This window comes from Mauremys reevesii, linkage group 7, assembly GCF_016161935.1.
Source record: "Mauremys reevesii isolate NIE-2019 linkage group 7, ASM1616193v1, whole genome shotgun sequence".
NCBI classification, from domain to species: Eukaryota; Metazoa; Chordata; order Testudines; family Geoemydidae; genus Mauremys; species Mauremys reevesii.
In genome coordinates, this window is record NC_052629.1 from 60,074,806 (window position 1) to 60,095,695 (window position 20,890).

Consider the following 20,890-nt stretch of genomic DNA (forward strand, 5'->3'; position numbering starts at 1 on the left):
ACTACACCTGTCCATAAAGTTACACACAGTTGTGTTTACAAGATCAGGGTATAAATCAGCATTTGTTTGCTTTCCTCCTTATCCAGAGGATTAAAATTAGTAATTTCATGTTGTTTCTCCCCTTCCCCTTTTACCATACGTGGAATGCTCCTTAATGGGGTACTTTCTATTCTCCCCCCTTTCCTCCCCGCATTGGTAGCCAGTATCTGCTGTCTTCTGGACAACTGGAATAAGCTGCTGGGGAAGAACAGGGCAGCACTTTTGTAAAGAAATGTTTTTACCTCTGGTGCTAGCTGGGATCATGTACTACTAGTAATTCTCACTCATTAACAAGTGCTGCAGATAAAGCATTTCCTCTTCCTCTCCCAGTAGCTACCATTCTGGACCTGGAAGTAGGAGGAAAGGGATGCATTCAAAAGAAAGTGAAGCAACCACATCTGTGGCCAAAAGGCACTTCCTCCTACCCCCACTCCCACTAGCCTTGATAACCCACATCATTTATACACAGAAGATTATGGGATTTAACAAAGTTGTTGTGGGTTGGTTGGTTGGTTTGTTTGTTTTTAAGGTGGGATTCCAGAACATGTCTTCGTAGTAGCTCCCTGGAATACTACGATATGTGTGTCTCCTTTTCAGATATTATATTGTGCTAGCTGCATTGTCAAAGTATTACCCTGTTCTAAGATACATTACTTTTAAACCACCAGTGTTTGTTCTGGAAACAGAAGCACGGTGCCAGTTTTCCATTTTTCACTGGCTTCCAGTCTTCTAAGAATCACAGACGAGACTCTTTCCTTCCATCTGTCCTCTTTTTAGTCTCCACTTTGTTCTCAGTCCTCTTCCAAAATCAGATGTCTTTCTGTCTCTCCAAAGTAGAGAGTAGATCTTTATCCCTCTCCGCACCCTCTGAAATAGTCTTTCCTAATTAACTCTGACAGCTCACGTTATGTCTCAAGACTTATCTGGTCACTGGCGTATGACTCCTTACACTCTTCAATAACTTACTCACCTGACACTCTTTCCCTCTGCCCAGATTATTATTTCTGAAATTTGGCCCTCCTCTATTCCACCCTACTGTAGCTACAGATCCTGCCTCTAGCTCTGTTATCTTGGCTGTATTTCAGGGTGTAGAGAGATTGGTTTCCTCCTCGCCTCAGCACTATATAGAAACTCCAGTTAACATAAGTCAGCATTTCATGTGTAGAGAGAGGGCAGTGTCTGACTCTGAGGATAATCTGCCGGTAAGCATTTTAAGAGATTTGTGAATAAAAATAAACTCTGTTAACATGATGGCATTAAATACATTCTCCCATGCTCTTAACTCCATTTCTTCCTATTTTCAGATTGTTTCTTGACATGGTATGCCAACTCTGACCTTGTCACTTTTCCACTGGGTCCCTTGTCATTCCCCTTTGATGTTGTATCAGTCAGGAAAGTAACAAATACTTTTCTCATGGATTGTATTTTCTAAATGGACAACCTATCTAATTCTCATCACTGAGGGACAATCTCCACTCATTGAGAGAGAGAGAGAGGAAAAAAATTGCTTTCCACAACCAAATCTCTGTACAACTTTTCATGAGTGATGTACCCGAGTATTCGGATTCTAGTATCTAAACTGTATTGTTAAATCTGTTCACCTAAATTTGGGTTATTGCTGATTATGTACTCTATGTATCATAGACTTTTAAAAACAAATTCTGTATTTGTGGATAATCTAAGCATTGGACCCCAATATACAGACACTCTTTTCTCAACCTATGTATTATATAATTTTTTTAAAATTAGCTTTAATAAATTTTTTAAATCTTTTCTTCCTTCCTTTATCTTGAATGCTGACTTGTCTATAGTCAGTCCCTTCATGCCACTTCCTGTTGTCTGGTCTTCCTTATCTATCAATTAATTACATTCCATTATATTGCTCACATTCTCTAATTTCTTCACAACTGGCTCCATTTCCTTAGCCACAGGTGCCTCTGTCCTCACTCTTTATTGTACTGGCATTTCTCACCAAGGTTGTCATTCCACTCTGTAACAACCACCACCACAACTGGCACTATGATTTAAGACTTTTTTCTCTTTTGGTGCCAGGCTTGTCCAAAGTACATGACTTCCACCATGAGAGCTACTATGCCCACTGTTTTGTGGACTTAACCAGCATGCCACAGGATGTGCCTTGAGAGAGTCTTTCATTGACGCTGCTTAATTTTGGGCCCTTAAATCTTAGTTACTTCAACGCAATAAACAGTTTATTCCCAATAGAGATCAGATAATTTATTTTTCACAATCTTAGTCTTGCATTTATCAGTGTCCAACTTATTTATGTTCTTATATGCATTATTTGTAACTGTGATCTTTAATCAATTTATTTTCACTTTATTTCCTCAGTGTTTCTATATCTGTGCATAGTAGAGTGACTTGTTTCTATATCCATTGGAACATTGTTAACCAATCCATAAACATGCTTTGCAATACTTGTTTTTCAGTCAAAGGCAAACATTCTTTGTTTCTGGCTTTTAGAATAACTATCCTCATTCTTTCTCCAGGTCAGCCCCTGGGAATCTTTTTCCTTTATGGACATTTGGTAAAGCTATCTCACATTTGTCACTTGCTCCTTTGTCAACATATGTTAAGATTTACATTACTTGTTGAAAGCCCACAAATGAATGGGAAAACCATTTAGTCATTAAGAAAGCTAGCAGTATACTGCATCAGAATACTTTTTATATAGTCAAATACAATAACATCAGGTTGTTGGCCTTTCACTCTGGTAATTGGCTAACTTACTGGAAAAGAGTTTTTAACTTGTATAGTAACGCTGTTCCCCCAGCATCCTAGGAGTGTTTTGGTCTCTACTGTGTCACACGCCATTGTGACCTCCATGGGATGAGTTCTCTATTTCTTGGCCTAGTTCCCAGTGTGTTCCTTAAAGGTAAAGGCCAGATTCAGCTGCCTTGGCCTGTCACATAAGTAGTACCTTCAGTACCAATTATCCCCTTGTATATTCTCATTAATTTCAGACCTATGTCTGTAGTGTAATATGTCAGAACATACTCCAGTCAGTATTGGTGTCTCATTACCAGGAATCCTAGCAATTCATTTGCCATGGAAAAATGCAGAATTTAATTTTTACACAGGATCTTTAATTTTTACATTTTGTGAAAAAATAAAAACCATATTAACTATTAACTAAATTTTACTGAAAATACCAATGTCATTTATTCAGTGCCCACAACCTCTTCCTCTTGTGGCTGATTTTTTGAATGCGCTTTAAATTTACATTGCTAAACATACTTCAATAACCTGCTTCCAGCATATAGCGCAGTGGTGGGCAACCTGTGGCCCGTGGGCTGCATGCGGCCCATCAGAGTAATCTGACTGCAGGCCACAAGACATTTTGCTGACATTGACCGTCTCCAGACATGGCCCCCCGCAACTCCCTGTGACCGTGGTTTGCCGTTCCTGGCCAATGAGAGCTGCGGGAAACAGTGTTTCATTTTATTCGCAGAAAAATGTAGATCTTTGTTTTTCTATCAACGAATTTTGTTTTTTTTCTTTTATCCTGGAAAACTAGGATTCCTGGTCATCACTTTCTGGTTCATCCATTTCCCTTTCTCATATTTAGTATCTTGGTGTCATCTGGCAGCTCATCATTGGTGTCCAATTTGCAGGTCTAGGCAGAACTTCTCTACCTTGGTTTGAATAAAGGCAAGTGATCCACGGTCCTTGTGTCTGCATCTTTTTCACCTTTAGTGTTATTTCTGGAAGGCTTCTTTCCCCCAGACTTCTCCATCAGCTTGACTATTCACATGCCTAGTGACCGTTCTTGCTGTCCGCTGTTTTCTTTTAGATCAATCTGTCTTAGTGCCCAGTGCCTTTTTGCTTTATGGCTCCCTGTTTCAAAGACTTCACAAAAGGAATCACTGTTCTCTTTTGTCTGATTTGTTGGGTGCCCTGACAGTCAGCTTGAATTCATATGAGATACCTATGTATGGGCTCTGCTTGTTTCCCCTGTGCGGGCTGTAGGGTCAGGAAAATGCCACTCATGGTCTTACCCCTCCAGTCGGATCCCGCAGAAGCAGCAGTTTCAGCGGCACACACTCAAAAACAGCCATCCTCTACTTTGTTTATTATAGCTAGCAAGGTCCTAAGAATTCTTTCTGGACTGACTGATCTATTTCTTCCTTATTGTGGCTTTTGTGGGCATGACATCAGTGAGCTGAAACTGTGTTTATCTTTGCATGGATCTTTCCAAAGCCCCTCTTCTGCTGTTCCCCCAGCATCCTAGGAGTGTTTTGGTCTCTACTGTGTCACAAGCCATTGTGACCTCCATGGGATGAGTTCTGCTGGTTAAAGGGGAGACTGCAGAGGGTCGTATTGAAGGGTGATCTGTCGGGTTGGAGGGGGGCGTTACCAGTGGAGTTCCTCAAGGTTCGGTTTTGGGTCCGATTTTATTTAATCTATTTATCGCTGACCTCAGAACCAAAAGTAGGAGTGGGCTGATAAAGTTTGTGGATGACACCAAGTTGGGAGGTATTGCCAATTCGGAAAAGGATCGGGATATCCTCCAGGGAGATTTGGATGACCTTGTAAACTGGAGTATTAGTAACAGGATGAAATTCAATAATGAGAAGTGTAAGGTTATGCATTTAGGGATGACTAACAAGAATTTTAGTTATAAGCTGGGGATGCACCAGTTGGAAGTAACGGAGGAGGAGAAGGACCTAGGAGTCCTGGTTGATCGTAGGATGACTATGAGTAGGCAATGTGATGTGGCCGTTAAAAAAGCTAATGCGGTCTTGGGATGCATTAGGCGAGGTATTTCTAGTAGAGATAAGGAGGTGCTAGTCCCGTTATATAAGGCGTTGGTGAGACCTCATTTGGAGTATTGTGTGCAGTTTTGGTCTCCCATGTTTAAGAAGGATGAATTCAAACTGGAACGGGTACAAAGAAGGGCCACTAGAATGATCCGAGGAATGGAAAGCCTGTCGTATGAAAGGAGACTTGAGGAGCTTGGTTTGTTTTCCTTAACCAAAAGAAGGATAAGAGGAGATATGATTGCACTCTTTAAATATATCAGAGGATAAATACCAGGAAGGAGAGGAATTATTTCAGCTCAGTGCTAATGTGGACACGAGGACAAACGGATATAAATTGTCAGTCAGGAAATTTAGGCTTGAAATTAGAAGGTTTCTAACCATCAGAGGAGTGCAATTCTGGAACAGCCTACCGAGGGAAACAGTGGTGGCGAAGGACCTCCATGACTTTAAGATTAAGCTGGATAAGTTTATGGAGGGGATGGTATGATAGGATAACGGGTTTAGTCAATAGGTCAATAACGTGCCACACTGGTAATTAGTACAAAGGGTCAATGTTGGGATATTGTTAGCCTTTTCCAGAGGGTCTGGCTGGAGAGTCTTGCCCACATGCTCGGGGTTCAGCTGATCGCCATATTTGGGGTCAGGAAGAAATTTTCCTCCAGGGTAGATTGGCAGTGGCCCTGGAGGTTTTTCGCCTTCCTCTGAAGCATGGGGCAGGGGTCGCTTGCTGGTGGATTATCTGCTTCTTGAAGTCTTTAAATCATGATTTGGAGCATTCAACAGCAGAGTCAAGGGAGAGAATTAGTTCCGGAGTGGGTGGATCGGCTTATGTGGCCTGCATCTTGCAGGAGGTCAGACTAGATGATCATAATGGTCCCTTCTGATCTTGAATTCTATGATTCTATGATTCTCCCCCCTTTTAGGTCTTTCAGAAATTTTAAGTTTAGTTATTTTCAGTCGAGTTTAAAGGAATTTTTTACACACTGGTAATGTTGGTTCATTGCACTGTGCATTACAAGCACGCAGGTGCCACACATTATTTTGTCTTGTGCATAAACTACATGATTCTTACTGCTTTCACAGCTCATTATGGTCTCTGCCTCTCACAGTAAACTGCCTCTACAGTTCAGTATTGTACCTTTCACTTTCACTTTTTAACAGAATGTTGCTTGCCTCTACTAGTGTTTTTACTTTATCTACATAGTAGTTTTCTATTGGAATATTTCTTATCACTTGCCTGCTGTCATCTTGTTAAACTACTTCTAATGTATGCATCTAAATGGTCCTTAGTCTTTGGGACATGGTCCTAGTTTTTTTGCTCTTGCTGAAGTGAACTGCTGTTTTGGTGTAAACATTTTCTTAAAACAAATGCTACACAAATAAACGACTACTAATAACTTCTGACTCTTGTCTTTTGTCTTCATTTGTTAAGAATCTTTGAGATGTTCTGAGTCATGATTCACAGGACCATAAGAATATTTTGATATTCTGAGTTCCCCAGGTGTTTATTCAGGTAGTAGAGGATGCACAGCATGTGCAAAACTTGCTGAATAATGTCTTTGTTTTGTTATTTGCATGTAACAGCTGGCACTGGTTTATAATAATTTTGTGGTAAAACCTGAAGTGGGCATTCTGTTCGATGACCTCAGTTTATATTTTAGCTAGATCGCACAGTCCCTCATGATATCACAAGTGTGCATCACAGATATGCAACCTCCATAGAGTGAAGGACTGGTTTGTCCTATTTTGTAATAAGTTGATAACACATTCTCAGGAACATTTAGATTTACTACTTCCTCACCCATCAATTACATTCAGAATTGCACTACAAAATGGTCCAGTACTGTGGTGTTTTCTAGCCAGCTTATGTTTTCTGATCCTGTCACTCATGCAATTGGTCGTAGATATTTCCACTTTTTGGATTAAGTACTGTGATCAGAGACTTTCATTTTAGGGAATATCAAAGTATGCAATCTATGGAACTAACTTTGAGCAATATTTTGAGGGTTAGCATGCACTACTCTCATTTAATCAGTCATCAGGGATTGTATGTTCTGCATGTAAAAAAGGATTTTTGCAGATTTTTGTATACTCAAACATTTGACGTCTAATTACTTAAAGTATGAGTACTTCAACTCTTTTTAAAAGAATTTATGAAGGATACTTCAAAATCTGGATTTTGCTTTTCCTGCTCAAACATTAATGTGAAAAGGTGGGTGAGGTAATATCTTTTATTGGACCAACTTCTGTTGGTGAAGGAGACAAGCTTTTGAGCTTAGAGTTCATCTGTCACAACTAAATAGTTTAGCATAAGGAGTTCATGTGTTAACATGTGAAGTGTGCAGTTGTAGGATAAATTGGGTTATAGATTGTTGTAATAAGCCATAAATCCATTGTCTTTACTGAGTCCGTGATTTTTAGTGTCTAACAAACTTATGGAATAAGCTCCCAGGCTCATCTTTTGAAGGTGTTGTGCAAGTTTCCTTTGATGAGGACCGAGAGGTCAAATATGGAGTGATTGTTTTGTGAAAATGTAATGTTGTGTGCAGGGGCGGCTCTAGGCACCAGCAAAACAAGCTGGTGCCTAGGGCGGCAAAATCTAGGGGGCGGCAAAAGGCTGGGGCCCCAGCTCATCCTGCCGCTGCGAGCCAAGGAGCGGCCCGTCCCCTGCCGCCGGGGGGGGGGGGGGGTGGCAGGCTGGGCCGGCGGACCTGCCGCAGTCATGACTGCGGAGGGAGCGCTCGTCCCGCGGCTCGGCTGGACCTCCCGCAGGCATGACTGCGGCAGCTCAAGCGGAGCCGCCGGACCCGCGAACCGTCCGCAGCCGTGGGAGGTCCAGCCGAGCCACGCGGGACCAGCGGAGCCTCTGCAGTCATGCCCGCGGCAGGTCCGCTGCTCCCGCGGCTCCGGGGCGCCTCCCGCGCATGACTGCTTGGGGCGGCCAAAAAGGTAGAGCCGCCCCTGGTTGTGTGAGTGTTAATGTTTCCTGTAGATTTTGTGTATGTAGTATAACGTAAGCAAAATTAATTTTGCTTACAAACCATTCCCTTGTAGAACAATATGGCTATTTCAGTGGTAAGAAGGGAGCACTGTTTACCTGGAGATAGGCCAAAAAAGGTGACCTGCATACTGATCGCTTCTTGAGGCTAGATGTGAGGCTTATGTAAGCAGACAGACAAGTTGCACTTGGCAGCAATTGTATAAATATGTTTTGACAAATCTGGTTTGTCTGAAAAAGCAGGTAAGTTACTGAAAGGCAGCATTATTTAGATAATAGAGCTTTAGCCTTTAAACTTGTGCATGTTAAGACCAATTTGATTGGCTAAGTACAGAAAGGAAACACTGTTGTGTAAAGCGTGCAGACAGGTGGAAAAAGAATACAGACCAGTAAGCACAGGTCACCTTCCTTACAGTACGTCAAAATATCAGATGAAATACAAGACTTTTAGCATTCAGCTAGAAAAGTTCCCTTTAAGGGAAATGAAGAGTATTAAATTTTTCTTATGAGCTAGAGGCTTACTTGAGTTATTTGAAGTATATACAAGTCACACATAATACTACAAAAGGTCTCAGCATTATTGAAAATGTAAAGTTGTTAGTAAATTGGGCAAATACAAGCTTTTTTTTTTTAAACTTCTTTGTAGGGATAGGAGGGGGATGTATACATTATAAATGTGCATTTACCCAAGGCAAAGGGCATACATGTTTTTGATCTAGACTTTCAATAATTATCATTTTTGCTTTATTTTAATCAATACTTGTGACAAAATTAATGAAGTTACTTGAGCCATATGAAAAACATTGCAGTTTTATTCTGCATATTTAATTTTAAAACACTGCAATCAAAACTTTTATTCGGAAGGTATTTGTAGAAGTGACTATTACTAAATTAAAAAATAGTAATTGCTTTCCAGTTTTGAGGCTGCATATCATGAGAACTTGTCATATAAGGCTAGCTACCATGCCACATTACTTAGAGGAAACTCATGTTCCTTGTCTTAGATTTTTGACTGTGCACAAGGAAATTCTTCTAGTCCAAAGAAGACTGGCACAGGGACGTTGATTGCTGTATTACAAAGGGGGCAAGAAAAATGAGGTGAAGAAATAGAGAACTCAACATTTCATATGCTTAAGTCCCCAGAGCAGCCTTCCTGGGCTTTCTCAGAGCTTATACAGTTGATTTCTCAAGTGAAAATTGGCCATGGAAGTAGGAGAGGGGTTAATGTTTACTTAACAGTGGACTTTTCTTGACCAACAGGCTTTTCATGAACATCAGGCACTCAGGTTTTCCTTTTTTTTGCCTCTGGAGTTAAGCATTTGTCAACAAGCAGTTCAAGGACATCCTGGTGATCATTACATTATTATTATTACAGTTCCCATAGACCTTCTGATTTTCCAGTGCAAGTGGAAACAGATACGTAGGCTGCTGCAGAAAGAGCAAGTTGCCTAAAAACCATGCAGCAAGTCTGTAGCAGAGCTGGGATTAGAATGCATGTTTGCTCTAGGTCTGTGCTTAACCATTAAACAATGCTGCTTCTCAGCATATGTCCACATCATTACAAACAAGAAATAGTTCTGGATCTTTTTTCCCTCCTTTTGTACTTGTCTCTGTTTATCCCATCTAGATCATTTTATGTACCTGTTGCTAGTTAAAGCAAACCACCAACCTGAAATACTGTGTTCCCCACCATTTCTTTGCATTACAAACCCATCATTTTGCATGTAGTTTACAACTGTTATTTTATGTGTGTTTGCAGTATTGTTGTAGCCATGTTGGTCCCAGGATATGAGAGAGAGGGTAGGTGAAGTAATATCTTTTATTGGACCAACTTTTGCTGGTGAATGGTACAAGCTTTTTAGGTAGAGGTCTGTGTAGCTTGGATGCTTGCACCTTCCGCCAACAGAAGTTGGTCCAGTAAAAAATATTGTATATGAGTAGTTATCCTCGCCAAAATGATGCCGAACTTTTCATTGGGATTGGAAAAACCATCTCAAGGAGATGGGCCGTAATTTTACTCAGTGGTGACATTTGTGAATTTGTTAAAGATGGATTGGGAGAACCTTATGTGTTGAGGTAGGGATGTGAAGGAGGCTCGTTAGCAAATCAAGCTGAAGATAGTCCAATGAGCATTCAGGTTAGGGGTATATATTTCTGCCCTAGAATGACTTCAGAACAGTTCTCGTGGTTACTAGTTCTTCCATTTTTGTTGTGATAGTACTAAATTGTTACCTGAAATATTTAGCCGTATATTAATAAACATGCAGTAAATAAATAAACTGCCTGAACATCTAGACACTCCAGTAATCACAGGAACACAATTGAGCAAGGTGCTATACAAACATAGGCCCTAATCCAGGAAGTTCCTTCCGCATGCATAACTCAAAGCATAAGTTTGTCCCATTGTAGTAGAGTCACATATGTATTTAGGTACCTTTTTTTGGTCTGGGCCACAGAGTAGAAGGGTGATCTCTGCCTCAGAGAGTTCACAATCTAATTAAATTAGTTGACTGGTTTATTACAATATTTAAAAAACCTAGTTGGAATGAGCCATGTAGCTGTTGCTTGCATATTACTTGTGTTGCCACTCCCCACGATGTACCTATTTGGTGACCAAAGACAGAGGGATCAGATCCTCATACACTGGGACAATGTTTTATAGCAGTTTAGGAATATGGGTCACAATGACATACATTCAGTTCAGGACAGCTGTTCTCAAACTGGGGGGCGGAACCCCAAAGTGGGACGTGACCATGTTTTAATGGGGTTGCCAAGGCTGGCTTAGATTTGCTGGGGCCCGAGGCAGAAGCCCGAGCCCCACCTCCCAGGGCCAAAGCTGAAGCCTGAGGGCTTCAGCCCTGGGTAGCGGTGCTCAGGTTATAGACCCTCTGCCTGGGGCTGAAGCCTTTGGTTTTGGCTTTGGTTCTCCCCACCCAGGGCAGTGGGGTTTGGGCTTTGGCCCTCCCCCACTCAGAGTGGAACGGCTCAGCCTTCGGTCCCCCCTCCTGGGGTTGTGTAGTAATTTGTGTTTTCAGAAGGGGGTCGCAGTGGAATGAAATTGGAGAACCCCTGTCCTAGAATATGAACTGTTGAACAGGCAAACCATGGAGAACTGCAGAGAGTTTATAAAGTAAAACTATGGGACAGCAGAGATACTGCCAAACTGAGTTCTTACACAACTATCTTTGGTATCTAGATTGTTCAATGCCTTGAAATCAATAGGAGTTGGGAGTGTACCTTAGGGAATAATGTGATTCTGAATCTCCAACCTAAAAACATCAGAGAAAGAAGACAGTGGGTTCTTGTAGAGCCAAACACATCTGCCTTTTATTATCTGTAACCTAGCAAAACCGTACAGTGCATTGGATTTCTTCTTACACTTATTTTTTATACATTAATGGTTTATCTTGTGGTAGGCACAGGCTCTCTTACTGATTGCCAAAAGGGGCTGTTCTTTATGTCTAAGCATGTATTGATTCTGCTCCCAACTATTTCTTGTTATGTTGTGTTGGGTAAGTCACCTAAGCCAGTGGTTTTCAAACTTTTTTTTCTGGCTACTCAGTTGAAGAAAATTGTTGATACCCGTGACCCAACGGAGCTGGGGATGCAGGGTTTGGGGTGTGTGGGAGGAGGCTCTGGGATGGGGGTGCAGACTCTGGGGTGGGGTGGGGATGAGGGGTTTGGGGTGCAGGAAGAAGCTCCGGGGGGAGGCTCGGGGCTGGGGCTCGGGCTTACCTTGGGCAGCTCCCTGTCAGTGATGCAGTGGGGGTGCTAAGGTAGGCTTCCTGCCTGTCCTGGCACCATGGGCTGGGCTGCGCTGCGCTGTGCCCCGGAAGCGGCCAGCAGCATGTCTGGCTCCTAGGTGGAGGCTTGCAAGTGGCTCCATGCAGCTCTCGCCTGCAGGCCCGCCCCCATTGGCTGGTTCCTGGCCAAAGGAAGTGCGGAGCCAGTGCTTGGAGTAGGGGCAGCGAACCTTGGAGCTGGACCTGCTGCTGGCTGCTTCAGGGGTGCAGTGTGATGTTGGAACAGGTAGGGATTAGCTTGTCTTAACTGGGCAGAACCACCGATGGGACTTTTAATGGCCCGGTCGGCGGTGGCGACCAGATCCACCACAACCCACTGCCTGACAGTTATGGGTCGCGACCCACAATTTGAAAACCACTGACCTAAGCCAACATTTTCAAATTGCTGTTGATTTTGGTTCCCTCAGTTTTTGTGTGCGTTATCTGAGAGACGGTGGGCATAATTTTCAGAAGTGCTGAGAGTCCATTGATTCATTTGAAATTGTGTGATTAGCTCTTCTGAAAATTGGAAATACGTCTCAAGTAACACACCCAAAATCAGTAGCATTTTTTAAATTTTTGTGCCTCAGGTTGCCAATCCTTAAAATGGAGATAACTACTGTGGCAAATTGGCAGCATTATTATGATGGGTCCCGCGCTTTCTCCTCTTGTAGGGGGTTCAGGGTGCTGTTGCTCATCCTTGAACTGGGGTATCAGCTGTCCCACTAATGTCCCAGAAAAGAGGAGTGGAGAGGGAGGGACCTAGGCCCGCCCTCTACTCCGGGTCCCAACCCAGGGACCCCAGGGATAGCGGTAAACCACTTGAACGAGTGATTCCTTCCCCTGGGCTACTTCCCTCTCCAGCCCTTCAGCTTCCTGCTCTCTCCCCGCTTGGGCCAAGTTTCTCCCAACCTCTTGTGTCTGTAGAGTCTCTCTGCTCTGCACAAGCCGAGTTTCCCTTTACCTAGGGTCTTGGTCTTCTGGCCCGCCACAGCACTTCTCCAAACTGCTCTCCGCTCCAGCACCAAACCACTCTGCTTCAACTCCTTCAAACTGCTCTCCTCCAAACTGTCCTTGGCACCAACAACAAACCACTCTGCTTCAACTCCTCCAACTGTCTGATTGAAGCAGGGGGGTTTTATCAGGTGACTGGCTTCAGGTGCTCTAATTGGTTTAATTGGTGTCAGGTTCTCTAATTAATCTGTAGCAGCCTCTCTTCCCTCTACAGGGAATAAGGCTCTTATCATCCTGGGGCTTACATATCTCCCATCTATCACTCTCCTGCTGCCCTCTGACCATGCTGTATCACACTATCTACCTTAGTAGTGTGCTTTGAGGGCCTCAGATAAAAGCAGGTGTGATTATAATACAAGCACATCTTAACAAGGCTTCACTTTAAAATCCTTCATCTGTATGTTATTTTTAAAAAAATTATACCTTAGGCAAATTGTCAGTTTTTGTTTTTCTTGTGGAAAATTGCATTAGAAAATTACAGAATTACAAATCTCAACATAGATCTAGATTATAATTTCTCATCTGTGACCTGCATCTAAGATTAGAATCTGACAAATTAGCTGGCAGAGCTGAAATTACAACTGAATTTAATGCCAGGATGTTTTGAAACAAAATACTTCAAATTAACAAGTCTTGGCTGGAAGTTAACCTCTTCTTACAGTGACCTGATCCATGGATGTTTATAGCTGTCTGAGGGAATGTGCACCATCAGTCACTGCTGAAATTTAAAAAACAACAAGAGTGATACAGCCATCTAAACCTGATGCGTGACAACCCATTTGGGAGGCTGTCGTGTAATTCAGCTTGATAAATATGTGGTTAACTCATTTTAGAAAATAATATTTAAAATGTAAGGCAAGATACTTTTCATATGTACCTTTTGATATTTTTTTTTAAAAGGCATATTTCAAATGTACTGGATTGATCTGTTGTGTAATGGGGTATTGAATTGTTTTGTCACTCAGTACAGGTAGTGCATACCAGTTTCTTTTTTAATGTTAAAGCTGTTATATAATGTTTAATGTCTTTATGGATTTTTGTACCATCTTGATCCACAATGTTTGGGCATGGATTCTATCCTGGCAGCTGATTTAATGAAGCTTCAGAGACTGTCTCAAAATGTCTCAGGCTTTCCATGTTTTATTTTGGGCTTATCCTGCATCATCAGTGGTGGCAAATAGTTAACTAAAGGTCAAGTTATTTTAAAGAGAGTGTCAATTGTAATACAGTACTTCGCAAAACAATGAATGTATATAGTTAGGGTGTGTGTGTGTGTGTGTTTTGCGGGAAGTGGGGTGGAATTCTGGAGCAGCTGCATTGTTGCTGTTCCTGGTGTAGATTAGCAAAGCTGCTACATGCACTGATGGATCTTATTGCAGTTTCATCCATGCAATAGGCTTCACCATTGTCAATAACAGCTTTGCCCATAGTAGGGATTTGCAACACTGCAGCCACACCAGCAGCTGGCAACCAGTGTCTGTAATTGGGACAAATATCCAGTGTAGACAGAGGCCTCTCTGTGTTGCTACTTATTTCCCATAAAATGCCTTGCACTTCTAGCACCTTGACTTGTCAACAGAGTCACCAACAAGTATGTAAGGGCCTCGATCTTGCAAACCAGTCTGCATTTTCAGATCCCTGCACCCACTCACAGTCTGAGTGAGTTCATTGGAGCCTCACAAGCCAGCATGCAGGACTGCAGCTTGTTTAAAAAAAAAAAAAAAAAAATTCTTATGCATGGTTTTTATCCACTTAGACTGGCTAATTATAATGAAAATATATTATTCGTTCAAGCCTTGAGAAGTTATCTGACAATCTAATCAAAATGTTTATATTCTTATCAGGTACGACAGGCAAAGCATCATCCCCACCACCTGTCTTAGACACAAGGCAGATGAATGAGAAACTAGAGACTATTTTATTTCAGCTCCGCCAGGTTACACGCGAGAGGGATGAGTTACGCAAGCGCCTTGCACTTTCATCTCCTGGATCAACCTTCGATGACTGCAGGTAAAAAAAAAAAAAAAAAAAAAATTAGATTGCAAAATGTGTTTATACCACTCTCAGAATGTATACACCTGGCATTAATATTTGTTGCTGACTCGTGGATGATGAAAAGCTATAGCTTTGTAGTTCCTGGGTGTTACCTCAACAAAAGACAAATGTCAAGTGCCTATAGAAGGGCATTTTTCAAACTCACTTTGCTGTTGGGTTCAAATGAGGGTTGGCAGCACTCCAGTCCATGGAAATTCATTTGTCATTGGGTATGAGTCCATTCTCCACAGACCTGAGTGTCCTCTCACCACTTACCTTTGTAGTTTTTTGAGGGGGCTGAGACCAACCACAAGGTCCTATGTCATCTGGGGAACAGTGTTCTCCTAACTTCTTCCTGGGATCCTCAGGGGAAACTGGGTGACCACATGTAGGATTAAGAGCCACCTATTACTGCCCATTGCTTCTGAGCTAATGATTAGAAAGAGAGGGGTGAACATCTCTTCCACTCCAAGAGTTCTGCTGCGAGAGTATATAAACCACTTGCAAAACCCACTTACCCACAGTGAGTGGGTTCCTTAGGGTTGGAAAGTCACTTGCTCCTTCCTTGGAGAGGAGGGGTGAAGGAAGTCATAGCTAATGTTATTGAGGAGGGATGGAGAAAGTCAGTGGGCAGAATGGATAGAGCTGCTTCTGTTTACAAAGCAAAGGAGAGGAAGCCCAGGAGCAGAGCAAGATCCAAACCACTTCTCTTTGGGAGTAAGAGAGGAAGCCAGCAGCTTTCTGTGTGAGAGCAGGGCAGATGGACTAGCAGCAGCAATAGAGCCCTCCATAGAGATATATGGCCCAGCACAAAATCCCTTGTAGGAAAAGGGGGCTCCCCAGCACTAGCTTACTGGTGATAGAGGATATACTGATTGTGGGGGCTGCACACTATTAATGTGCAACTCTCCATCAAGCAATCCTGGGCACACAAATTTAAATAATTACTGCCACCCCCAATAAACTAAGCTTGGGCAACCCCAATATTCATTGTTTTAATTTGAAAAAGTGGCTGCCTAGCAATCCGTTGTTGTTAGGCGGGAAGCATTAATTCAGAGTATGGGGTCTGCAAGGGAGGTGAGTGGAGATGGGGAAAGGGTTGGTTTGTTTTGGAGGAGCGAGGATGTGAACCTATAGAAACATGGGTTTGAAGGGCTATGCTAGTACAGGTATTTTCCACCATCACTAGTAGACTCAGTACTCAGCATAGGACTTGTCAGGGAAATATGTTGAGCCCTGGAGTAAATTAGTCCCACGGCCACTGGATGCTGAAATGCCTTTGCAAAGCACAGACTTCTTGGGAGGCCTGAGGCAAATCTTAGTCTGTGCCTCAGTTTCCCCATCTGTCAGTGTTGATGCCTATTGTTATGGGGTCTCTGCTAACCTGAGTATTAGAAGCAAGACTGTTAACTACGAACTTTCAGTCCCTCTGAATGTGGTCAGGATTTGAACCAGTGAACCGGAGTTGAAAGGCTGTGTTTTCCATTACCAATCTCTGAGCCAGCCATTCTGCCTACCTCACAGGGGTGCTGTGAGACTTACTTAATGAGCATTAAACCCTTTGAACTTCTGTCACGTATTCTATCCAAAGGATATCCAAAGTGTTTTTGTGTATCATTTGGCCAAATCCTGAAGTTATTAAGTTTTCACTTAGTCCTTACTCAGGCAGAACTCCCATTTGAAGCAGACTGAGTTTGCCCGATTTAAGGATTTGGCTGCTTGACTATTTTATAACAATAATTTATTGTAATATAAGTCAGGATATTATTATAAGATTCTGTTAGGCTTTTAGAGTGCCAAGTTTTTTTCTTTTTTTGAACAAGAGATCAATCCACTGCTATACCTGCAAGAAATGTGTGCAATGGAAAATACATCTATAAGCTTTTCACAGTCTTAAGAACAACTTTTTAAAAATAAATATTGTGGTTGACTAGTGTTTAAACACCCTATATTAAAGAGGGGATAGGTACTAACAATTCCAAACAATTAAAGGGATTTCAGAAATAGGAAATGAATAGATTGAGTTGATTTTACTTTCATTCTTTTAAAAAAAAAATCTCCTTGATAATACTTTTCATTACTTTTAATTTCCATTTTGCAGTTCTTCCCCATGCAAAACTCCCATTGATCTCTGTAGGACCCTAGGGTTGAGCCCAGATAGTGTAAGTAAAGCTGTGTGAATATCCATTTTTTTCTTCTTCGAGTGATTACTCATGTGTATTCCACAATAGGTGTGCGTGCTTGCCACGTGCACCAGTGCCGGACGTTTTCCCCCTAGCAGTACCCGTAGGGGAGCACCCTAGCAAGTGGCGCCTCCATGGCGTGGTATAACGGGCGCTGTGCACTCCCCACCTCAGTTTCTTCTTGCCACGAGTGAAGGTGCTTTGGAACTGCTCTGCTGCAGCTTTGCTGTAGCTCATCCCCAAAACTGCTTGTTCATTCAGTGTATGGTACCTGTAGTTAGGTTAGGTTAGTTTAGTTAGTGTGCCCGGGCCGGGGCATACCCTGTGCCGCAGGTTTTAAGTCGTGCAACACTTGTAGGTGATCTATGCCAGTGAGTGATCCACGCATGGCCTGTTTATGCTGTTTGGGGGAACCTATCTCAGCGATCGCTGCAAGATTTGCAAGTCGTTTAAGCCTCGGACCAAGAGAGAAAGGGACATTAGGCTCCGGGCTATTCTGATGGAATCGGCTCCGGCACGCGGCTCCTGCAGTGTTGGTGCACAGCAACCCTTCAGCGCCCTCGACTAGTCGGCATTGCTCCCCGTCCACGGGGCACACCAAGAAGGCTAGGAAGAGGCCTTCTTTGCTGCAGCACTGGAGTAAACCCAGGACAAAGGCTAGACCCATGTTGGGTGGTCCTCGATCCCCACTGGCCGCTAGGCCTCTGACTCAAGTCGAGTGGAGTGGCCCGGCCAATTTGGAGCAGGCCTCACTGGATGTTCAGATTCCCTCCACACTGGAGCACCGCCGATATTGGCCCCGCACTCCAGAGGCAAGCTGCTGCTGGGATCTCCACAGTCACCCCCGGCTCAGTACCGGTCTCGGTTGAGAGAACGTTTCTCACGCCATTGTTATACCAATAAAAACTAGCAGGACCTTATTAAGACGGATAAGGCAAAGATGCCACATTTATTGTAAATACCATAACAAAACAAAAGACAACAGTAAACAACGTTGTTTTACTACTTATTTCTATCACTACTTATTCCTCACACACACACACTCTCTCTCATTCATTCATTCATTCATTTAGGTTCTGTATAGATGTTATAGTTACCAGCCTAGATGTTGCTCATGCCAAGTTACTGGCCAGGTATCTTGGTCATGAGGATGGAGCCGAGTCTGTGTCAGATGCATCTGATGCTCCTGGAGGCTGGCAGCAGAACCATAGACTCAAAGTCCTCAGTCTTTAGAGTCCAGTTTTATAGGAAATTATTCCTATGTCAGTTCATGAAAGTTGCTTCATTTTGCTTTTGCTAAATCAATCAGCAGGTGGCTGGCTCCATGTTGTCAGATGCTTGTTTTTCCTTCCTTTGAGGGGGTGGGGGTCATCTGGTTGATCCCACTTGACACCTTCTTCAGCCGACACTGAATTCTTCAGGCTGGTAACTCCCTAACCATTCATTCACATACATTCGTTATCGTAATCACATTTAGTTTACTGTCTTTTTACCTTTTGGGATGTTACCAATTTATGTGAGACTCCCTGTCTTTTAACAAGCAAAGATAAAGTGAGATGAAAACTTACAGAGGGTGGGGGTCTCTATCTATACACTATAACAGCTACTGTTTTGGCTTACTTAGAGTTAATTAATGTTTAGCAAGTTTTATACAAAGTATTTCTTTGAGCTTAACAAGTTTTATACCAAGTATCTCTTTGAGCAGGCTTCACACAGACACAGCTGGTGGCTTGCAGGTTAGAGGCTAAATGTTGGACAGCTGGTGGCTTGCAGGTTAGAGGCTAAATGTTGGGAATCACAAATTTACTTCTAACATAAACCTTAAGTTATAAAGTATCAATTAACAATAAATCAATAAATCATTTCTCATATAAACCATGTTTAATATAAACCTTCTTTAATATCCCTACACCATTCGTTGCCCAGCGACCGTTCAGGGCAAAGTCCATGTGGATCGCCCTTGACACCCACCAGGCTGTCTGGTTGGGTTCTGTCTGACCGAGACTCTTGGCACTGCTCCACCTCGAGGCGCGAACACCGACGGGACCAAGGCAGACGACACCAAAGGTCCTCGTCTGGAGAGGCGGGGGCTGTCGCAGCTAGTCACAGCACAAACGTCGACGTCATTCCTGTTTGTTGTCCTGCTCCAGGACCTCGGCCCAGCACCGCCTCTGCAGCCCCGGGCATCAATCACCTGTGTCTCGCCTTTGCAGGTCTACCTGCCGAAGCCAATAGTGGGGCAGTTGTTACTGACGGTACTGGTCCTCCACGTCGGGCTCGTGGTCCCGTGGTCGGCATTGCTCCTGGCGCCACCGCTTTTCCTGGTCCAGGGACAGTAGCAAGTCATCATCAGGGATCCACCCTCAAAAAAGCTTCCCTTCTCCAATTGGTTGTGCGCTTTCCTCCTGGAGTGGTCAGGCCTCGGGCCAATGGGTCCTCAACACCATCTCCCGGGGCTACACCCTCCAGTTTACTTCCTCCCTGCCCAACCACCCCTCCCCCCCGTCCCTCCTGGGAAACTCCTCGCACGAGGCCCTGCTCGAGCAGGAGCTGGGGCGACTCCTGGGCCTAGGAGCGGTGGAAGCGGTACCCAGGGAGTTAAAAAGCAAGGGGTACTACTCCTGCTATTTCCTTCTCCCAAAGGCCAAAGGAGGACTCGGGCCCATCTTGGACCTGTGAGGCCTAAACCAGTACATGGTAAAGCTCAAGTTCCGCATGGTCTCCCTGGCCTCCATCATCCCCTCCCTGGATCCCGGGGACTGGTACGCCGCCCTTGATCTGCAGGACACGTACTTCTACATTCATATATTCAAGGGGCACAGACGCTTCCTCCGTTTCACAGTGGGGCAGGAACACTACCAATTTATGGTTCTCCCATTTGGCCTTTCCGCTGCCCTATGGGTATTCACGAAATGTATGTCGGTGGTGGCGACCTACCTCAGGCGCCGGGGAGGGTGGGTCCAGATCTTCCCCTATCTGGACGACTGGTTGGTCAAGGGGAGCTCTTGGTTGCAGGTGCGGCATCATGTGGCGCTTCTTCTATCTATGTGCACCACTTTGGGCCTGTTGGTAAACAACACCAAGTCCACATTAGTCCCGGTACAACGCATAGAGTTTATTGGGGCAGTCCTGGATGCCTCATCAGCAAGAGCCTTCCTCCCACCGAACAGGTTTGAGACCCTGAAGGGGTCACAAAGTTTCTGGTGACAGCCAGAGCATGCCTCCAGCCCTTGGGTCACATGTCAGCGGGCACGTATGTGGTCCGTCACGCCAGACTCAGGATGAGGCCCCTCCAGCTCTGGTTGGCCTCGGAGTTCTCCCAGGTCAGGGACAGAATGGACAAAGTCCTCTCAGTGCCCGAGCCAGTGATCACCTCCTTACGGTGGTGGTCCTCCCTGAGAAACATGCTCCAAGGGGTCCCATTCAGGGGCAGGGCCCCGTTGCTCAAACTGGTGTCTGATGCCTCGGCCCTGGGACGGGGGGCCCAGGTGGGGAACGTTCAGACCCAAGGTCTGTGGTCAGCTCAGGATCTGGCCTTCCGCTCGCAACTGGAGGGCCGAGTGGTCAGGGTCCTCAGGGACAACACGGTTTCAAGGTTCTACATCAACAGACAAGGCGGGGCCCAATCCTCTGCCTCTGCCACGAAGCCCTCAGACTGTGGGACTTTTGTATAGCCCACAATATCTGCCTACAGGCCTTCCATCTGCTGGGCGCCTGGAACACGTGGGCAGATCGCTTGAGCAGGGACTTCTCCTCTCAGCACGAGTGGTCTCTCCACCCAGAAGTGGTGCACAGACTTTTCCAAGTGTGGGGAACTCCCCAGGTGGACCAGTTCGTGACTTGGCAGAATCGTCGCTGACCCCGGTTTATGGTGTGGCTGCTCAATGGTTAGGTAGGGAGGAAAGGACATGCTTGGAAGGGTTTCAGCGTGTCCTCCTAGAAAGCAAAGTGGTCTTGGTTTTCCAGATGGGTGGATGAGCGGGGCGTTTCCCTGGTGGCCGCCCCGATCCAGCTTATTCTGGACTACCTCCTTCACCTTAAAGACTAGGGCCTGGCGCC

General features: G+C 44.2%; 1 protein-coding gene across 7 annotated transcripts in view; it reads left to right on the forward strand.

Annotated features, from left to right (window-relative positions):
* The window catches only part of DLG5 (discs large MAGUK scaffold protein 5), a 231,177-nt gene that overhangs the window by 119,608 nt on the left and 90,679 nt on the right, over window positions 1–20,890 (forward strand). For all 7 annotated transcript variants that reach the window (XM_039480930.1, XM_039480927.1, XM_039480928.1 and 4 more), the window contains one exon: window positions 14,459–14,624. In XM_039480930.1, coding sequence (XP_039336864.1) covers window positions 14,459–14,624 — 166 coding nt within the window. The remainder of the gene's footprint in view (window positions 1–14,458; window positions 14,625–20,890) is intronic.